This window comes from Perognathus longimembris, chromosome 20, assembly GCF_023159225.1.
Source record: "Perognathus longimembris pacificus isolate PPM17 chromosome 20, ASM2315922v1, whole genome shotgun sequence".
NCBI classification, from domain to species: Eukaryota; Metazoa; Chordata; class Mammalia; order Rodentia; family Heteromyidae; genus Perognathus; species Perognathus longimembris.
In genome coordinates this window covers 16,027,289-16,047,991 of record NC_063180.1, presented here as the reverse complement: position 1 = coordinate 16,047,991, position 20,703 = coordinate 16,027,289, and the positions used below count along the sequence as shown (strand labels likewise).

Genomic DNA, 20,703 nt, shown 5'->3' with positions numbered 1-20,703 from the left:
AATCCACATTGGACTCAAGAGTCCCACCACTTCATGCCCTTGGAGCAAGGTATATCTTAAGACCAAAACCTTTTTTTTTTTTTTTTGGTGCCAGTCTGGAAGCTTGAACTCAGGGCCTGGGTGTTGTCCCTGAGCTTTTCTATTTTCTACCATGCTCCATTTCTGGCTTTTTGGTGGTTAACTGGAGATAAAGAGTCCCTCAGACTTTTTCTGCCCAAGCTGACTTCAAACTGAGTTCCTCACATTTTAGCTTCCTGAATAGCTAGGATTACCAGCGTCCAGACTGGCTCTCATCTTAAATACCAGTAGTGATCCCTGGTTTTTGTGAGGACCAAAACATAACCCCTCACATTCCAGGACCCTCTAGATGTCAGTTTATATTGACAACACCTTTCTATATAGCTCACATTAGATCCTATAACTGGAGAGAAGAATGGTCTAATGGATAAGTTTTCCTCACTACCATCTTTTCTGCAGTGCTGAGAGTTGAATCTAGGGCCTCACAAATACTAGGCAAGCACTCTTATCTTCAGCCCAAGTTAGTATCTTCTCTACCCACAAGAGATAGGTTCTGGACTAAGGTTTTAGCTTGGTCTGTGCATGGTTGGCTTAGTTTCATTTCACAAACCTTAGGAAAGAAAGCTTTTAAATTTCCCTAAACATCTATAATGCTAACCTTAAGACATAATTAAGAGATTCAGTGATTACAGGCTAAAAACATTATCATAATTCTAGTCCTATTATCATTCCTTGGTAGTACTGGGTTTGAACTCAGGGCCTCTCACTTGCTAGGCTGTTCTACCACTTAAGCAACACCCCTAGCCTTGCTTTTGGCTGATTATTTTGGAGATGGGAATAGAGCGAACTTTTCTTCCCAGGCTGACCTCAAACTAGACCTCAGCCTCCTCAGTAGACAGGATTACACACACAAGCCACCAGTACTCAGTTCTGATCTGATATGTTAAAAGTGCTTTTCATTTTACTCCTACTGGAAGAGAATATTAACTAAGAGAAAGAACTCTGACGAACATTTTTTTTCAATAGTTTTATTCTGCTTTAGAATAAAAACCTTGCTTCAATATCGTAAGGTGCACTGCAGGTACGCCATGCTTCCTGCTGTTACCCAGACAACAAATGCCCCAGCCAGTGACCAGAGGGCTTGGGGAGCCTGTGAGCTCAGACTTCCAGAGCAATAAAACCGGGAATCAGCCTGGCACATATCTCAGTCTACACAATGTTGTCACAGCTCTTGCTTGGATGCTCAAAATACCTCCAAAGTGTGTTTAAACTCGGGATTTCTCGGGTCTTCCAAAAGGTTTTGTTGATAACATGCAAGCAAGTAGTACTCAACAGTATTCTCTAAACTACAGCTGCTGAGTACGGGATCTTAGTAGTGAAACCGAATTACAAAACATTTCCTTGACGATCTATACAAAAGATAGAAAATGAAAACAATCAGCCATGTTTCAATCCTCCCATTCTCCTACAGTGCAGTTTTTCTCAAATCTTTGTCACTCCTGAATGTTTTAAGGACAAAGATCAACAGCAACAACAAAAAGATAAAAATACTTAAATCTTTGGATCCCTTTATTCCATGGCCTTCATAAAAACACAAAAGTGGCCAGATTATTTTTTCTACTACAGCTTAAATATCAAAAGGTTTGATCAGTAATTTATAATTAGCCGTGAACTCTATATTGAGTCATTTGTGGGTCACAGGCCCAAGGACCAATGCCAATGATAATGTTGCCAAAATAATTTTGAATATTCTAAATCCTCTTGAAACATAATGGAATGAGTCAATGTTATTGCAAAAACAACAACAACAACAAAAACAGGTATGTTCAAGAACAGGTTGATGCCTAGTTTTAATGTGTTAAAAGAAAAAAAAAAGGAAGGGAGGATTACTTATTTGAAAATACAGCCAGTACATTCTTATCTATGATTATTTACATTCATATTCTGAAAATATCTATTATTCAGACAAATCCTGTGGTATGCCATTTGCTACAAAAAGAAGTTCTGACACAGAGCAGGAACCTTTTTAGATAATGGAAGAACGTATCAAATCTTCATTTATGTTCCAAACATTAAAAAAAGAAATCAAAAAACCGTAGCCTGAAAAGCTCAGAGAAAGAAGAGCCACCGTGACCCTGCTCCTCAGCTCATCGATTTCTGCAAGGACACAGTATGGTTGCTGACTTTAAAATGTTTATTCTTTAAAAAATTAGTTGCTTTTTATACAGCTATACAAAGTTCTTAATGTTTCTTTGGCAATGGAATATAATGGAATTTTACAACTATATAAAAAAGTTACCTTTGCCTAAGAAACAGTATTTACTGTGTATACATAGTTGACTGACAAAAATCTCTACCATCCAGCACCCTAATTAATTGACGAAATAAGCTACCTCATTATAGGATTTCAAGATACACACACACACACACACATACACACACACACACATACACACACACACACACCCTTCTGTGGCTCCAAACACAGTATCACGGCCCTGTCTGCGGGCAACTTGCAATAATTGCCAAATACAATTCAGTGATAAGAAAAATCCTTTCAGTGATGAAAAGAAAAAAACAAAAACTAGTAAGTCCCACTGAAGTACAGCTTTAGTTTAACTATACAAAAAGTTACTTAAAGTTTTGCTGTTCCAAATATATTTAACGCTCATTTTTTAAAAGATGAGCTGCCCACCCCTCCGCCCCCACCCTCCCTCGAAAAGTAACTGCATTTTATCTTTGAAATTAAGCAGAAAATAAACAAAACCCAGTGCTGGTGACAAATTTACAGCAAATTCACTTCTTCATTCTCCACAATGACAGAAACCAATTTTCAGGACCATGAAGAGCTAGAAATTCACCTATTTTTTCAAAGACTTGTTTGCAGACTATGCAGCAACTTTGTTGTCTTTCTAAAAAAAGGAAAAAACAAAAACAAGTTAGTCAGTGTTCCAGATATAAGCCTTTCTTTTTGTATTTCAGAACTTCTTTTATAGGTTTTGTACTCTGCTTTGCTTTGACTTTCAAAGAATGCTTTCCTGACTTCTAGGAAACCCTCCTCTCTAAATTTCCTCCACCAGAAAGTCATTATTAATGACTGAATCTTTCAGTACCCACAGACACACAAGTGTGTACTATCCTGGTGGTTTTAGTAGTTATCTATCTGTATCTGGTCCTTGTAATATCCATCCATTTTTACTTTTCTTCATTATTCTTCCCATCCTGTTCCCAGACTTATTTCATATTTCCCACTTCCTTTATTACATGTACAATCAATACTCTCGCTATATTTATCCTACTAATGACAGAAAACTTCTCAACAAGTACTCTCTCTCTCTTTTTTGGTACTATCCCTGAGTTTCTGTGTTCAAGGAGGGCACTCCACCATTTGAGCTACAGTTCTACTTTCGGATTTTGGTGTTAAATTGGAGGTAAGAGTCTTAAGACTTTCCTGCCCAGGCTGGCTTCCAACTGCAATCCTCACATTTCTGGCTCCTCAGTAGCTAGGATTACAAGCATGAGCCACTGGAACCCAGCATGCCAAGTATTTTTCTTAAAGCCTGCTGCATAAAAACCCTGTCTTTGCCCAGTGCTGGTGGCTTACCACCTAGCTACTTAGGAGGTTAAGCTCTGAAGATCTCAGTTCAAAGCCAGCCTGTTCAAGAAAGTCTGTGAGATTCTTTTATCTCCAAAGAACCACTAGAAAACCATAAGTGGTGCTGTGGCTCAAAGTGGTAGAGCACTAGCCTTGAGCAAAAAGAACTCAGAGACAGCATTCAAGAACCGGGTTCAAGCCCCATGACAAAAACAAACAAACCCCTGTCTTTGACAGCTTTACAAAGCAATAAAAAACCAGAGAGCAAGATTGCTCATTAAAATTTGAAGCAAGGAAGTAAGGAATGATTTAGCAAAGGTATGCTGTGATAAAGCAACTGACATATGAAAGAGCTTTCCAGTGAGACAAATTGAAAGCTACAGGATGGCCCTGTTTGTGGCATCAAAACAGAGGCTTGTCTCCTTCCAGACTGTACTCATCAATCAGCCTTCTGCAGCCACACATTCAATCAACTGTGGGCAGGCAGCTTAGCTCAGTACATAGCATGTGAGCCTCTGGGCTTAATTCCTAGCACCCCAATAATAATAAAAACAATGAACAGACAGGTAAGAGGATGTGCACAGGCTATATGCAGACACTACGGTGCTTTATGTAATAGCATAGTGAACAACATAGTGAATGTTACTGGTATTACTCATCTCAACTGTTTGCTACAGAAGCATAATTTCTGGATGAAAGACTTGCTCACCTGAGTTCATGACACCAAGCACTTGTCTAATGTTATTATACTAAAAAATATGGCATGGTATAAGTTGGTATAGAAATAAATGAGCCATAGACAAACCTGCTCTCTGTCCCCCACAAACGCCAACATCTCTCCATTTATTTTACTTATTTATATCTTTTTTTTTTTTTTTTTTTTTTTTTTTTTACCTTTCAGAAAGCAGTACGATCAATCCAGACCTTTTAGGGTCCAAAAGCTGTGGTTTTCTGAAAGGTTAAAAAAAAAAAAAGAGAGAGAGAGAGAGAGAGAGGGAGAGAGACAAAAGGGGAGAAAGATAAAGGGGTATAGAAGAGACATACTGAGTCATATAATTGATCAAAAAATATTATCTCAACATTCAAGACCATGGTGAAGTAACAAATATAATGAGTTTCCACAAATCTAAATTAGTAGTGATGACTCAAGAACCATTGCTTATTAGCTGTATGACCTTGGACAAGGTATTTAACATCTCTGGAAAAAAATTCACTTTCTACCCATGAATATGTGCCTGGCTAGACAATTGCTCCACTTCTGGCTTTTGTTTGGTAGTTTATTGGAGAGGAGAGACTTTTCTGCCCAGACTGGCTTCAAGCAGAGATCCTCACATCTCAGCCTCCTGAGTAGATAGAATTTAGGCATGAGCCATTGGCATCCAGCTGAGAATATTTTGTAATATGAAATAAAGGCATACAGTCCTCTCATTTTGTACAATGTCTTTAGTTATCCTTCCTATGTTAAAAGAACACTGAACCCTAATTTTAGTTTCTAACAGACTGCTTTCCATTTTGAGTGAAAAAGCTAAGGGAAGGCAAAAGGTCCCAACTTTTAAGCTCCAGTACCAGAGCAGAGGGGAGATTTTTATCAGTCTGTAAAAGCTAAAACCATGGGTCTCTAATTTTAAAAAAAAGGGGGAGGGGCACCACATTTTTAATTTCTTATTTCTTCCGTAGAAAAGAACAGTTAAAAACAAAAACACTACCCAAATTAGATAAAAGTAAGCTGAATGCAAAGTAAAGCATAGTACTTACCCTATATTCAAAATCTGCAAACTCTCTGCCCCCTCTCCCTCCTCTGAATCCACCACGAAATCCTCGAGGGGCAGTAAAAGTCCCTCCTCTGCTACCACCACGTCCTCTGCCGCCACGAAAACCAAGACCTCCTCTGCCTCTGTAGCCCCCACGGCCACGGTTTGGACGAAGTGGGATTCCAAATGTCTCAGCATTTAATCTCCTCTCTTCAGCCCAGGTTGGTCTCCTTTCTCTATTACAAAAGCAAATGACCTTCAGCATATCAGGTTTAAAAGAATATTTCTCAGCACAAGTATGTAACAATACCTCCCAAATTAATCCTAGCTCAGAGGAAGCTGATCCCTGAGAACCACTGTTCAAGGCCAGCATGGACAGACAAATCTGAGTCAACAGCAAAAACCCAGAATTGGAGGCCTGGCTCAAGCCTGGCTAGAGCATCAGCCTTGAGATGTTATAAAAGCTAAAGGACAGTGCCCAGGCCCTCACTTCAAGCCCTAGTACTCACTCCCAAATAAAAACACATGAATAGAAAAAGCATTTCACCTATATAGTCACAAGCTGTACATGGCATACAAATTCAGTATGTCCCTATAATACTGTTATGTTTTATGAAAATATTACTGAGAGTAGTTCCGTGCAAAAACAGCTGATTTAACAGAAATATGAGAAAAGCATCAATACAATGGTTATTCAGATATAAGGGGGTCTACTCTGCCCCAATGGAAAAGGGGGCAAAACCTGGCAGAAAAACCATATTGTAGCTCTCTCTAATGTCAGTTAACCCAGGAATTTTATGAATTGCTGTTAGCATCCAGCCTAAATAATTACAGGACTCGGGGCTGGGGATATGGCCTAGTGGCAAGAGAGCTTGCCTCGTATACATGAGGCCCTGGGTTCGATTCCCTAGCACCACATATACAGAAAACGGCCAGAAGTGGCGCTGTGGCTCAAGTGGCAGAGTGCTAGCCTTGAGCAAAAGGAAGCCAGGGACAGTGCTCAGGCCCTGAGTCCAAGGCCCAGGACCGGCCAAATAATAATAATAATAAAAATAATTACAGGACTCATAATCATCTTTGCCATCTATGTATTAGCTGAAGCAAACAACTGCCACCAGGGGGCACCACATTGCAGCCAGGACAAAGATAATGTGAAATAGGCAACAGATCTTGAAGAACTCACTCAGCTCATTATGCTGGATACTTCTACCTTACAATGAATGACTCCACAATTTCTGGATGTGCACATACTATAAGAAGGCAGAATAGGGCAGTTTTACTGTATCTGCAAGCTTCAAAGAAATGATTTCCTTAGGCTTCATTTGAATTACAGCAGAGAGGGTATAGGAAAAGCTCTAAGATGTTACAGGAGTGCTTTGGACTTATTACCAACATGCAAATATGATTACATCCCTAAGGAAAAATACATGGCTATTTGTTTTTCCTCCTTCTCTTCTTTTTTGTGGTGCTGGATTTTATCTTCTAGCCTTGCTATCCTCTGCTAGGTAAGCCCTTGCATGCATACATTCTAAGTTTATTTGGTGTTGGTCTTAGGGGCTTGTACTCATCAGGACCTGGGCGGTATCCCCATGCTTAAAACACCAATAGCTCAAAGCTAGTGCTCTAACACTTGAGTTATAGCTCCACTTCCGGCTTTTTGGAGGTTAATTAGATATGAGAGTCTGAAGGGCTTTCTTACCCAGGCTAGTTTCAAAATGCAATCCTTAGGATCTCATAGCTAGGAAGCACTAGTACATGGCCAGAACATAGGCATTTTTAAGCATTCATTAGACCATATGAATTTATATCAAATAACTATACTTTGAACATTTCGGAGCAGGAAAAGTTTAAAAGACTGTACCTATTATCATCACAAGAAATATTATCAAAGAAGGATTTAGTTTTGTCATAATAGCAGTTAGGTCCAAGCGGGTCTTCTTCATCAGCATTTCCTTCACTGTTTTGGGTATCCACTCCTGAGTCTCCTTTATCTTCCCCATTTACAGGTTTCTCTTGTTTCTCAAGTTTATCTTCTAATAAAAAAACAAGCACACACCATAAAAGTCTAAATAAATTAGACATCTAATGTGGAAAGCACCCTTAATTCAGAGACCAAATTAGTTTGAGTAGAAAAATAAAAGTTTACCTTTTAATTTCAGTTTATTATGAAACTCTCTGTCAATCTCCTCCTTGTTAAATTGTGCATTTGCACTTTCAAAGTCAAAGTCTTTCTCAAATTTCATCGGACTGTCTCGTCGAATGCCAAATCTTCCCCTGCCACCCCGGTGACCCCCACGCCCTCTTCTTGGAGCTGAAGGAGCACTTGGAACTATGCGATTAAACAGACGCAAAAGACAAGTTACTTTCTAATAATCTAAATGAGATTTATACAGCGCCTTTTTTTCCCATTTAATTTGGAAGTTTTAAAATCATAATTTGGGGGGGTATGAGGGACAAGGTAACAAACTGTACAAGAAATGTATCCAGTGCCTAACGTATGAAACTGTAACCTTTCTGTACATCAGTTTGATAATAAAAATTTGAAAAGAAAAAAAAAATCATAATTTGTAGCCAGTGTTCACTGCTCATAACTCAAGATGCTAAGTATTAGAGAATTCCTGTTCAAAGTCAGCCTGGAAAGAAAGTTGGTGAAACTCCATTTCCAATTAACTACCAAAATGTCAGACCAGAGGTGTGGCTCAAATGGTGGAGCAACAGCTGAGAGTAAGGAATCAAGTTTGAATCCCAATACGGGTACAAAAATTTTTAAATTTGTTCTCTACTGACAGATTTTCAGTTAATAAAATAGCTGTTTGGGGATGTTAGGGATTACCAAACAAATGATTCCATTCACAAGACATGAAAAACAGGTACCAATTTTATGATACAAAACAACACAAAAAATACAAAAGTAGAAGCCACAGAGCCATCAAGTGCAACACCATTCACTGGTAACATTCCAGAACATATTAATATTAAATACAACTGGTCACTAGCAAGTAGTTTCCCTCCAGACTGGTATTTTTAAAAAAGACAAAACACTGCTCTCTTTATTATGCACAGGTCCGCACGATCTGACCACAGGTAGAGATGTACACCACTACTGTAAGTCTGTTAGTTCTTTAGTCAGTAGCCTTTACCTTTCATTTCATACATTAATCATATTTTGCAGTTTTAAATAACTTTCCTATTGAGAAGTATAGAATTTATCTTGGGTTTAAGTAACTTACCTACTTGTCTCTTGCTGTCATTTCTGAGTTGCTCATTTTCTGGCCTTGACACTTTGTGTACTTCAGCTGCACAAGGAAACATGCAAAGTGACAAATCAACCAAGGATAATAAAAAAACTTCTATTTTGTCTGAAATGAGGGGTGGATGGAGAAACTACCAAACAAAACTTAAGTCCCCAAAACCAAATCTCCATCATCACTTGAGTCAAATGCTTTTGTTGGACAGGGTCTTTCTTGCTTCTTGCTACATAGCCTAGGCTAGCCTTGAACTCAATCCTCCCACCTCAGCCTACTAAAGTGCTGGGATTACAAATGTGCACCATCATGTCTGGTAAATAATCTCCCTCTCTCTTTTTGTGGTGCTGGGAATTGAACCCAGGGTTTTATGCATGCTAGGTAAGTGCTCTATCTCTGAGCTACATTCCCAGCCCCTAAACAGTCTATGAAGTTGTTCTACATAATCCTTTCAGGATCATTCACAGAAAGCATATCCTTTAAATGAAAAGAGGGGAGTGGAAAATGTTGATGAGTCGATTAAAGAAGAGTAAACAGCTCAAGCTCTACCTCGCCTGTGCTCTTGATTCTCTATTGCTTTTTGGCTGGTAGATGGCAAAGGCCTGGTTGATACAGGGCTCCTTCTCCCAACAGGTGCTGGAGTAGGTAAGTGGGCCGAGGCGGTCTGTACTGCTTGTTCCATGGTTGGACTTTTTCTCAAAGGGTCTAACTGAGGGCTTGAACGACCTAAAATGTAACCAGAAGATAAGAAACTATCCTAATTGGGGATTTCAAAATAATCTAGGCTGAAAAAAAAATCAAACTCTTAGGATAAATTTGAGTCTACTTATTAGACCAGAGTTTTAACCTAGGATTGTCCTTAATGGCCTAGTCTTAACCTGTCCAAAAAACAAAACAAACAAAAACCCTCAAAATCAAACCAAGCAAACAAAATTCCCACCTATACACTGTGTTTCTACCAAATAAAATGATTTTTCAAAGACTGCCACGATATTCCCTAGGAATATCATCAATGATCACACTGTAAACAGCTCAAATAACAAAGAGTATAGTAATACAATTCAATTTTTAGTATTTTCTGTAGATGACATAGGACCTCTCTGCTGAATTATATCACAAAACAATAGAGAAGGAGAAAGTAAGGGAGTTAGATCTTAAAACACAATAGGAAATGGGGAAATTAAATTTAGAAAATCAAAACAAATCATTTCAATAGCTACATGGCAGCCTTTGGCATTCCTTGCCATTTTCAAGATCTCTTGACACTATTTCCTTTAATTTGAAGTTTGTGCTGACACGTTTCATTTTCTATGTCAGGGCCCACTCACTATGTACTGAGGAATGTAACGGGCACTCTAATCATGTTTTGCCCTTACAATGTTTGCTGTACATCTCTGCTCAGACAACTCTCATATTACAAGATATGTAATGAGGTGATTAAAATGTATGCTCATTTTATGCAAAAAGATCCCCAATATACTACTGGTAGCAGCAGTGAATCGTCAAGTTCTGATAACTCCATTGATTTCCATGGACAACTTATTAGCAATGTTTGCCAAGTTTACATTTATTTACTAAAGTATGCAGTCAAAAGTATATGTATTTCCACTTTAAGTCAAAAATTGTAGTTACCATGACAACACCCAAAATTGTCATAAAAAGATGCTTTTTCCACTGATTTTTATAGGGATAAATTATGATATTGTATAAAATTTGACTTTTGAGAAATCATTTTATATCATTTTTTTCTTCCTTTTCTTTTTATGGCATAAAACACAATCTTCCATTTTGCCTGGGCCAGCTTGGAACCTGATCCTATTTATTTCTCTCACATAGCTAGGATGACAAGTGTGTGATAGCCATGCCCAGCCTTTTGAAAATTAGTTGAAACAGGGGCTTGTTAATGTTTTGCCTAGGCTGGCCTCCAAAGCATCCTCCTGATCTGTACCGCCTGAGTAGCTGGGATTACAAAGCTTAATAAGCTCCTTTGCTTTCTTTCTTTGAGAATTTTTTTTCTTTGTGGAGATGGGCTGTGTGCGCCTCACTATGTTGCCCAGGTTTACCCTGAACTTAAGTGGACTCAATGATCCTCCTGCCTCAGCCTTCTCAGTGCTCAGACTGCAGATATATCACAACACACCTGGTTTGAGGTTATAAGTTTTTACATGTTTGTTGGTACTGGGGTTTGAACTCAGGGTCTCATTTCTTGTTTGGCTTTTTGGCTGGTGCTCTACCGCTTCTGCCATGTCTCCACTTCTAGCATTTTGCTGCTAAATAGAGCTAGTCTCTTGGGTTATTACTGAGATTCACTCAATTGAACCTTGATTGTCAGCTCGTAGCTTCCTGAGTAGGTATGAGCTACAGCAAATGGCTTTTTTCTAAGAGCTAGTAAGTCTTTTGAAAAGCCTGTGGCTATAGTTAATTTCATAATATTACATTAAATGGCATAATTATTACTTCAAATTACATAAGACTACTTTAATAACAATATATCCTAAAAACACATATTTTGAGAAAAGATTCTGTTACAGAAGTACATGCAAAGGGGTAATCAGAACAAGTAACAAATTCCATTGTTTTTATTTCTTTTTTTGGTTCAGGTCCTGGGCCTTGAACTCAGGGCCTGGATGTTGTCGCTGAGCTTTTGTGCTCAAGGCTAGCACTCTTACCACTTGAGCCACAACTCCACCTCTAGATTTTTTTTTGGTAGTGTTTTTTTTGGGGGGGGAGGGGCAGTCCTGGGCTTGGACTCAGGGCCTGAGAGCACTGTCCCTGGCTTCTTTTTGCTCAAGGCTAGCACTCTACCACTTGAGCCACAGCGCCACTTCTGGCCATTTTCTTTATGTGGTGCTGGGGAATCGAACCCTGGGCTTCATGTATACGAGGCAAGCACTCTTGCCACTAGGCCATATTCCCAGCCTTTCTTTTGGCAGTTAATTGAAGATAAGTCTCACAAACTTTCCTGCCCAAGTTGGCTTTGAATTGAGGCCCTCATAATCTCAGACTACTGAATAGCTAGGTAAGATTCCAGACATGAGCTACCAGCACCTGGCTTTAAATTCTTTTCCAGTTTTCTAGTGGCTAATTGGAAATAAGAGTTGCAGAGATTTTCTTGCCCTGGCTTGCTTTGGACCATAATCCTGAGATCTGAGCCTCCTGAGTAGCTAATATTACAGGTGTGGGCCACCAGCACCAGCCTTTAAATTCTGTTATTATTACAATCTACTAATCACGATGGCAATTTGTTTTGATTAGAGAAATGCAGGTGTTGTAGTAGGAATGAACCCAGAAAGCATTTGAGCACAATTAATGCACCATTGTTACCCCTCCTGTTCTTACCAAAGTTAAAAGTCCATGGTTTAACTTCTATTTTGTGATACTCACAAATGTAAGTTGGTGATACTAGAATACAGACTCTCAGAGTTTCTCTGTGAAAGTTTTATCTAAATATTTCCTTTTTTTTTTTTTTGCCAGTCCTGGGGCTTGAAATCAGGGCTTGGGCACTGTCCCTGGCTTCTTTTTGCTCAAGGCTAGCACTCTACCACTTGAGCCACAGTGCCACTTCTGGCCTTTTCTATATATGTGGTGCCAAGGAATCAAACCCAGGGCTTCATGTATGTGAGGCAAGCACTCTTGCCACTAGGCCATATTCCCAGCCCCTAAATATTTAAGTTTCTTTTAACAAAAATGTATGTAAGGGCTGGGGATATGGCCTAGTGGCAAGAGTGCCTGCCTGGCCCTGGGTTCAATTCCCCAAGCCCCAGGACTGGCCAAAAAAAAAAAAAAATGTATGTAAGGCTGGGAATGTGGCTTAGTAGAGTGCTTGCTTAGCATGCATGAAGCCCTGAGTTCAATTCCTCAGCACCACATACACAGAAAAAGACGGAGGTGGTGCTGTGGCTCAAGTGGTAGACTGCTAGCCTTGAGCAGAAGCAGCTCAGGGACAGTGCTCAGGCCCTAAGTTCAAGCCCCAGGACTGGCAAGAAAAATAAAATGTAAAATTTCATTTTTGTTTGGTGCCAAGACTGGGGCTTGAATTCGGGGCTTGGGAACCGCCCCTAAGCTTTTTTTGCTCAAGGCTAGCACTCAACTCAGGAGCCACAGCTCCACTTACAGCTTTTTTTGGTGGTTCATTAGAGATAAGTCTCAGGGACTTTCCTGCCTGGGGCCGGCTTCAACACATGATCCTCAGATTTCAGCAGCTTGAGTAGGTTAGGATTATATTAGTCTTTGACTAAAATTTAGTATTTTAATCTACTTAAAAATTTTCCTGGGGCTGGGAATATGGCCCAGTGGTAGAGTGCTTGCCTCGCATGCATGAAGCCCTGGGTTCAATTCCTCAGTACCACATATATAGAAAAAACCAGCAGTGGCACTGTGGCTCAAGTGGTAGCATGCAAGCCTTGAGCAAAAAGAAGCCAGGGACTGCTAAGGCCCTGAGTTCATGCCCTAGGACTGGCAAAAAAAAAAAAAAAAAGAACAACAAAATCAAAGGCTTGCGAGTGGGGCTTGGTGATAAAATGCTTGCCTCCTATTAATATGCAAGGCCCTAGCTCTAATCTCCAGCCTAGCAAATAAAAAAGTGGTCAGGGGGGGCTGGGGATATGGCCTAGTGGCAAGAGAGCTTGCCTCGTATACATGAGGCCCTGGGTTCGATTCCCCAGCACCACATATACAGAAAACGGCCAGAAGTGGCGCTGTGGCTCAAGTGGCAGAGTGCTAGCCTTGAGCAAAAAGGAAGCCAGGGACAGTGCTCAGGCCCTGAGTCCAAGGCCCAGGACTGGCCACAAAAAAAAAAAAAAAAAAAAAAGTGGTCAGGGTAACAACACAGAGAACAAAGGCGCATGATCTCCCAGATATGTGGTTGTTGGGGAAGTGGGGGAGAGAACAGTAGAAATTGTGTCTGTAAAATAACAAACTTCTTTTCAAATGGTATTTCCACATGTTTTGGTCAGCAACTTTACATTATATCTCTAAAACCAAACAATTACTAAATAAACATAAAAAGGTCTAGGATAGAACTATCAGAGGATCACAAGAGCTCGACAGCTATGTCCTTTTGATTATTTAAGATGAGGCTAAGCAAAATGAACTCCAAGAGATGGAAACAGGAGGATTTTATTGCTGTCGCTATGTTTAATGTGCTACGTGAATTTCCTTTGGCGTACCCCCATGTGGTCACTGTAAATGATTTTGGTACACTGGATATTGTGTATATGCTTATCTGAACTAGGGAAGGGAAAGAAAAATGAGGGAGGGTGTAACAAATATGACAAGAAATGTACTCACTACCTTATTATGTAACTGTACCCCCTCTGTACATCACCTTGTCAATAAAATTTAATTTAAAAAAAAGTGCTCAGGGTAAGAGAATCTATAGTTGTTCTTCCTAAATCATCAGGCAGTTAGTTTTCTGCCCCAATACCATTTCCTGAAATAGCCACTAATTTAAAATGAGTATCTTCAGCAACTAGGTTATTATTATTATTTATAGTGCTGGGTTGAACCCAGGGTCTCACACATGCATGCTAATCAAGTACTCTACTTACTGAGCTAACCCTAAGCCCTTAAATTCCTATTCTTAGAACAGTTCCTGATTTTTTTTTTTCTTTTTGCCAGTCCTGGGCCATGGACTCAGGGCCTGAGCACTGTCCCTGGCTTCTTTTTGCTCAAGGCTAGCACTCTGCCACTTGAGCCATAGCGCCACTTCTGGCCATTTTCTGTATACGTGGTGCTGGGGAATTGAACCCAGGGCTTCATGTATATGAGGCAAGCACTCCTGCCACTAGGCTGTATCCCCAGCCCCCTGATTTTTTTCTATTTTGTTTCATTTACTACTAACCTATTTCTTTCTTTTGATGCTGGTCTGTGGCTTGAACTCAGGAGCCTGGGCACTGTCCCTGAGCTTTTCTGCTCAAGGCTAGCTAGTACTCCACCACTTTGAGCAATAGCTCCACTTCTGGATTTGAACAGCAATCCTCGGATCTCAGCCTCCTAAGTAGCTAGGTTACAGGCATAAGCCACTGGCGCCTCATGCATAAGTGATTTATGGACATATTTTATTAGGTAAACTTATTACTTTTTCTCCCCCCCCCCTTTTTTTTCCAGTCCTGGGGCTTGAACTCAGGGCCTGAGCACCGTCCCTGGCTTCTTTTTTTTTGCTCAAGGCTAGCCCTCTGCCAATTTGAGCCACAGCGCCCACTTCTGGTTTTTTTCTGTGTATGTGGTACTGAGGATTCAACCCCAGGACTTCATGTATACAAGGCAAGCACTGTTGCCACTAGGCCATATTCCCAGCTCCTTATTACTTTTTTTCTCATGTATGTCTCATGTATTTTATTTTTGGTTATTTATCACTGTTAACTAACAGTATTTATGATGCATTTTATGTTTCTGAGTATCATAAGTCAGACATTGGTGTGCCTGTGTGTGTGTGTGTGTGAGCTGATACTTGAACCAAGAGCCTGAGTGCTGTCCTTTAGCCTTTAAAACATAGCTCCACTTCTGGCTTTTTGCTGGTGTCTCATAAACTTTCCAGCCAGGGCTGGCTTTGAACTCTGATCTCAGACTTCAGACTCCTAAATAACTGAATAATAGTAGTTCACCTAGGGGACAGAGTTGTTGCACCTTTCTAAGGTACATTCAGTCCATGTTTATTTTATTTTATTTATTTATTTTTGGTCAGTCCTGGTCCTTGGACTCAGGGCCTGAGCACTGTCCCTGGCTTCTTTTTGCTCAAGGCTAACACTCTGCCACTTGAGCCACAGTGCCACTTCTGGCCGTTTTCTGTATATGTGGTGCTGGGGAATCGAACTCAGGGCCTCATGTATACGAGGCAAGCTCTCATGCCACTAGACCATATCCCCAGCCCCTCCATGTTTATTTTAAAGACAATCTTTCTGTTATATTCCATTTGCAATAACAAAGTAGAATAAACAAGATGACTTATTATTGTCCAATCTTTTATAGGGAAAAACATGCTTCTCTCACTACTTGTGATTTCTTTTTGTATCTCATTTGGTATTTTTCTTCATTGAAGCTAGTCACATTTCTTACTATATATCTTATTTTATTTGTATTTTTCGTCACTGTGAACCTAAGGGCTTCATGCATTCACTTGGCTTTACCTCTCAATGCTGGCACTACCACGTGAGCCACACCTCTAGTTGGGCATTTTGCTGGTTTATAGAGATGGAGTGTCTCAGGTTTTTCTGTCTCAGCTACCTTCAAACCGTGACCTTCAGCCAGGCACTGCTGGCTCATGCCTGTAACCCTAGCTAGTCAGGAGGCTGAGATCTGAGGAGTGTGATTTGAAGCCAGCCTAAGCAGGAAAGGCCATGAGACACCTCCCCTCTTTTCTTTTTTTTGTCTATTGTGGGGCTTGAACTCAGGGCCTCACCACTGTCCCTGAGAGCTTTTCATGTAAGGCTAGTGTAGTGCTCTGCCACTTGGAACCACAGAGCTACTTCAGGTTTTTTGGTGATTAATTGGGTAAGAGTCTCATAAGACTTTCCTGCTCGGTCTGGCTTTGAACTGTGATACTCAGACCTAGCCTCCTGAGTAGCTAGAATTATAGGCATGAGCCACCAGCGCCAGGCAACAGTGAGACTAACCACCAGAAAACTGGAAATGGCACTGTAGCTCCAAGTGGTAAAGTGCTGGCCTTGGGCAAGAAGAGTTCAAGCCCTACAACCAAAAGGAAAAACAACAACAGAAAACTGTTAACCCTCTAGATCCTAGTCTCCTAAATAGCTATGATTGCAGGCATGAGCCTGAGATTCAAGCCTCGTATGGCACCAAATAAATAAACCAACGTACATCTTTGAAAATATCCCATCTTTCTGAAGTGACTTTATATTGCTTAAATGAAATATATGAAGCAAAAAGCTAATCATATCCACTTTAAGCAGTAGATTCAACAGATATGGGATCTTTACACTTCTGAAGGTGATGAGACTAGCTAGAAAAAAGTGTATCAACTTATCTTTTTTTTAAAAAAAAAAAAAAAAAAGTAAAGAAACAGGCTGGGAATATGGCTTAGTGGTAGCATGCTCACCTTGCATGCATGAAGTCCTGGGTTCAATTCCTCAGCACCACATAAAGAGAAAAACCCAGAAGTGGCACTATGGCTCAAGTAGTACAGTGCCAGCTTTGAGCAAAAAGGAAGCCAGGGACAGTGCTCAGGCCTTAAGTCCAAGCCCCAGGACTGGCAAAAAAAAAAAAAAAAAAAAAAAAAAAAAAAAAAAAGTAAAGAAGCAGGATCTCTAAGGAAGCTTATTAAAATGCAAAGAAGCAGCCGGGTGCTCATAGCTCACACTTATAATCCTAGTGGTAGAGCACTTGCCTTGAGCAAAAGAGTTCAGGGACAGACAGCACCCAGGCCAAGTTCAAGCCCCATAACTGACCCCCCCCCCAAAAAAGCAGAGAAGACCCAAGTTCCAGGGCTTTGGATGTGGCAGATGTTAGTGAGGACCCACATTTACCAGAAGCAGTGCAGACATTCCAGTCAGGGTGGTCCACACTGGGAAATATGTCAGAGATGTTACTGGATGAGAGCTTCATTCCTCAAGATATCTCATTTATCAGGGACCAGCTCCTCAGAGGGTTTAGTCTGGGACTGACTTGATATGCATATAAGTATTATTCACAAGTTATACGATTGCTTTATGAAAAAAAAAGTCATACCTAAGAGAATGCCCAGAGGAGGTTAACAAGTTGAACAAGAAATGTACTCACTGCCTTACATGTGAATCTGTAACCCCTCTGTAATTCACTGACAATAAAGGAAAAAAAAAAAAAGAGAGAGAATGCCCACCATTTCAGTTCCATGATCTAAGGGTTGTAAGAAGTCTAAATAGTGGAAGTCATTAATGATACCTTTATTCTCATAGAGTAACTGGGAAAAATAAAACTAAATACAAATTATACATTCAACTGACAAACTACAAAATCTCATATTTAGAGAAAGAAAAAAAGCACTATAAAGGTAAAACAAACAGCTTACCTTGAGATAACTGGGTTTTAATAGATCTTGTATCTTGTGTAAAAGTAGAACCAACTGTACTACTTTGGGACAAGGTACCGCTGTTTGATGTTTCTGTTCCAAAAGATGTCAAGGAGTTTCCAGCTTGAAGAGATTTTTCAAATGATAAAAACATTAATAAAAAGTTTAATACCTTAGTATAGTAGTATTTGCTATTTTCTTATCTCCCATAGCACTTGTACAAATTAATAATCTTGGGAATTTATTAAAGTATACCAAATAATTTAGGAAACCTATGGCAATGTAGGGTGAACCATGAGCACAAACAATACACATGTGGGTATCTGCACCAGCAAGGAGACATGTAAGACTGCAAAATAGCTGAAGTAGTAATCTTTACACCACCATTAAGCTTCATGTATCTGCACAAATGGCCAGGAGCTTTTTCAGCATCTCTAAGACAACAAACAGTATTCCACCTTCACTCTTTCCTCTTAAGGAATGTGTTCACGCAAACAAAATTGGTTCATATAAGCCACAGAATCCCTAGAAGGGCCTCATTCCCTGCTATACCCAGCCAGGTCAATCTTCTCTAAGTTTCTACAGTAGTGGTCATTTTCATATTCTTTCCTCTATTTTGTGTGTGTATGAATGCGCAGAGGCAAGCATGTGTACCACCACTGGGACCTGAACTCGGTGCTTTTCCCACTCAAGATTAGTGCTCTTAAGCACCTTCACTTCTGTTTTTTTCTGGTTATTTGGAGATAAAGAGTCTCACAGACTTTCTTGCTTGAGTTGGTTTTGAACCATGATTTTCAGATCTCAGTCTCCTGAGTAGCTAGGACTATAAGTGTGAACCATCTACACCCAGTGAAAAACTTTTCATCTTAAGTAGACATGTCTTATGTAACTTTAAAATAACACTAAACAAAATCTGTTAACTGGACACATCTAGTTTTATAATAGGTGCCTATTCTGAAAACTAATCTCCATGAAACTACTAATCACTCAGGACCCTAAATAAAAACTTTTCAAGGCTGCAGGCCTGGCCAAGTGGTAGAACAACTGTCAACAAGTTCTAGATTCTGAGTAAACTCTGATTATTGCCTTCATCAAATTCTTAAAAAAAATCTTAATAACTCATGTTCTTAACTCTATGAAATGAAGTTACAAAAGAAATATCACATAACACTTCCAAAAGTTTGTGGTAAAGAAAGGACAGACAAACAAACAATAAGAGAAAGCACCACATACCAACACCAACTGCACCAAACTGCTGCCCAACTAATGTACTTGGGCTGAACTGACTGTATGTTGGCATCCTGCCAAACGGTCCATAGGAACTCACTGACTGGAATGAAGATGATGAGGACCCTAGTGAGGACTGAAAGAAAATCATGGGTTAGTTTTCTAAGCTCTAAGAAGAAGGCATATATATATATATATATATATACACACACACATATATACATATATATGAGAGAAATTAGGAGTTTTAAACTTAAATTATAGTAATATGTATTCAAGATGATAACAGTTGAAAAATCTTCTGATTTCACTATTTTCAATATATGTACCAGTTTCAGGCAGTGTGATCTATAAGCCATTTTTTCTATGTTAAAGTCATAGTCTTTCTGTGAGCTTAGTTTCATAGTAAACTTAAGAAAAGTCACATTCATGGCTGGGAATGTGGTTTAGTAGTAGAATGCTTGCCTAGCACACATAAAGCCCTGGGCTCAATTTCTCAGTACCACATAAATAGAAAAAGCTGGAAGTGGCACTGGCTCAAGTGGTAGAGTGCTATCCTTGAGCAAAAGCTCAGGGACAATGCCTAAGCCCTGAGTTCAAAATGTGTTTTATTTAGTCTAGTACTGACGTAAATAAGAGATTATGGTTATTTTATTTTAAATTCACAGTAAAGATATGCAAAGGCAAACTTTTTTTTTTGCCAGGCCTGGGGCTTGGACTCAGGGCCTGAGGACTGTCCCTGGCTTCTTTTTGCTCAAAGCTAGCATTCTACCTCTTGAGCCACAGTGCCAACCTCTGGCTGTTTCTGTTTTTGTGGTGCTGAGAAATCAAACCCAGGGCTTCATGCATACTACACAAGCAAGCACTCTACCGCTAAGCCACATTCCCAGCCTAAAAAAGCAAACACTTTACAAAGATAAAAAAATTACCACTGGTGGCTCATGCCTGTAATCCTAGCTATTCAGAAAGCTGAGATCTGAGGATCATAGTTCTAAGCCAGCCCAAGCAGGAAAGCTTTTGAGACCCTTATCTCCAACTTACTACCAAAAATCCAGAAGAGAAGCGGTGGTGGAAATGGTAGAGTGCTAGTCTTGAGCACAGAAGCTCATGGACAGTGCCCAGGCCCTGAATTCAAACCCCAGGACTCGCAAAAAAAAAAAAAAAAAAAGACTAAATTAAATTACACTTTTACATCATACCAAGGAGCATTTTATATAAACTGATCTCCATTATTAACTTGATTTGACTGACAGATACCTAGATTAATAAAGTACACTGGGGGGGCTAGGGATATGGCTTAGTGGCAAGAGAGCTTGCCTCGTATACATGAGGCCCTGGGTTCGATTCCCCAGCACTACATATACAGAAAACGGCCAGAACTGGCGCTGTGGCTCAAGTGGTAGAGTGCTAGCCTTGAGCAAAAAGGAAGCCAGGGACAGTGCTCAGGCCCTGAGTCCAAGGCCCAGGACTGGCCAAAAAAAAAAAAAAAGTACACTGGGAGGAGGGGGCCACAAGAGACCTGCACTGACTGTGGGTGGCAGCATCCAATATACTTGGCTGAAACAAAAAGCGAAGGAAAGGAAGTCTAACTAGCAAAAATAACACAAATCTTTGACAAATTATACAGGATTCTAGATACTCAGACACAGTGAGACCAAAAGAGGATACTCTTAGGAAAGAAACACAAAGGTGCAATGCCTAAGTGCCTCTTCATATTTATATAAAATAATATACATACTGAAACAAATATATGGAAATGAGACTTTTTTTTCTTTTCCCTTTTTTTCTTTTTAATTTTTGATGATTCTGTCTTCTTTACCTTATGTATGGTGTATTCAAGAGTACATCTTTGGAATGGAAATA

At 39.8% G+C, this 20,703-nt stretch overlaps 1 protein-coding gene across 5 annotated transcripts in view; it reads right to left on the bottom strand.

Annotated features, from left to right (window-relative positions):
• Nucleotides 1-1,024: 1,024 nt before the first annotated feature.
• Nucleotides 1,025-20,703, bottom strand: part of Lsm14a (LSM14A mRNA processing body assembly factor) — a 34,055-nt gene continuing 14,376 nt past the window's right edge. Inside the window, exons 3-11 of one of the 5 annotated variants that reach the window (XM_048329775.1) lie at nucleotides 18,847-18,976; nucleotides 17,614-17,736; nucleotides 9,159-9,335; nucleotides 8,595-8,660; nucleotides 7,511-7,693; nucleotides 7,226-7,397; nucleotides 5,369-5,600; nucleotides 2,886-2,930; nucleotides 1,025-1,431 (exon numbers count right to left, since the gene is read on the bottom strand). In XM_048329775.1, the coding sequence (XP_048185732.1) occupies nucleotides 2,907-2,930; nucleotides 5,369-5,600; nucleotides 7,226-7,397; nucleotides 7,511-7,693; nucleotides 8,595-8,660; nucleotides 9,159-9,335; nucleotides 17,614-17,736; nucleotides 18,847-18,976 (1,107 nt within the window). In that variant the 3' untranslated portion in view covers nucleotides 1,025-1,431; nucleotides 2,886-2,906. Of the gene's footprint in view, nucleotides 1,432-1,560; nucleotides 2,931-4,507; nucleotides 4,565-5,368; nucleotides 5,601-7,225; nucleotides 7,398-7,510; nucleotides 7,694-8,594; nucleotides 8,661-9,158; nucleotides 9,336-17,613; nucleotides 17,737-18,846; nucleotides 18,977-20,703 lie in introns of those variants that run through there. The other 4 variants (XM_048329773.1, XM_048329774.1, XM_048329776.1 and 1 more) reach the window with 4 other exon arrangements.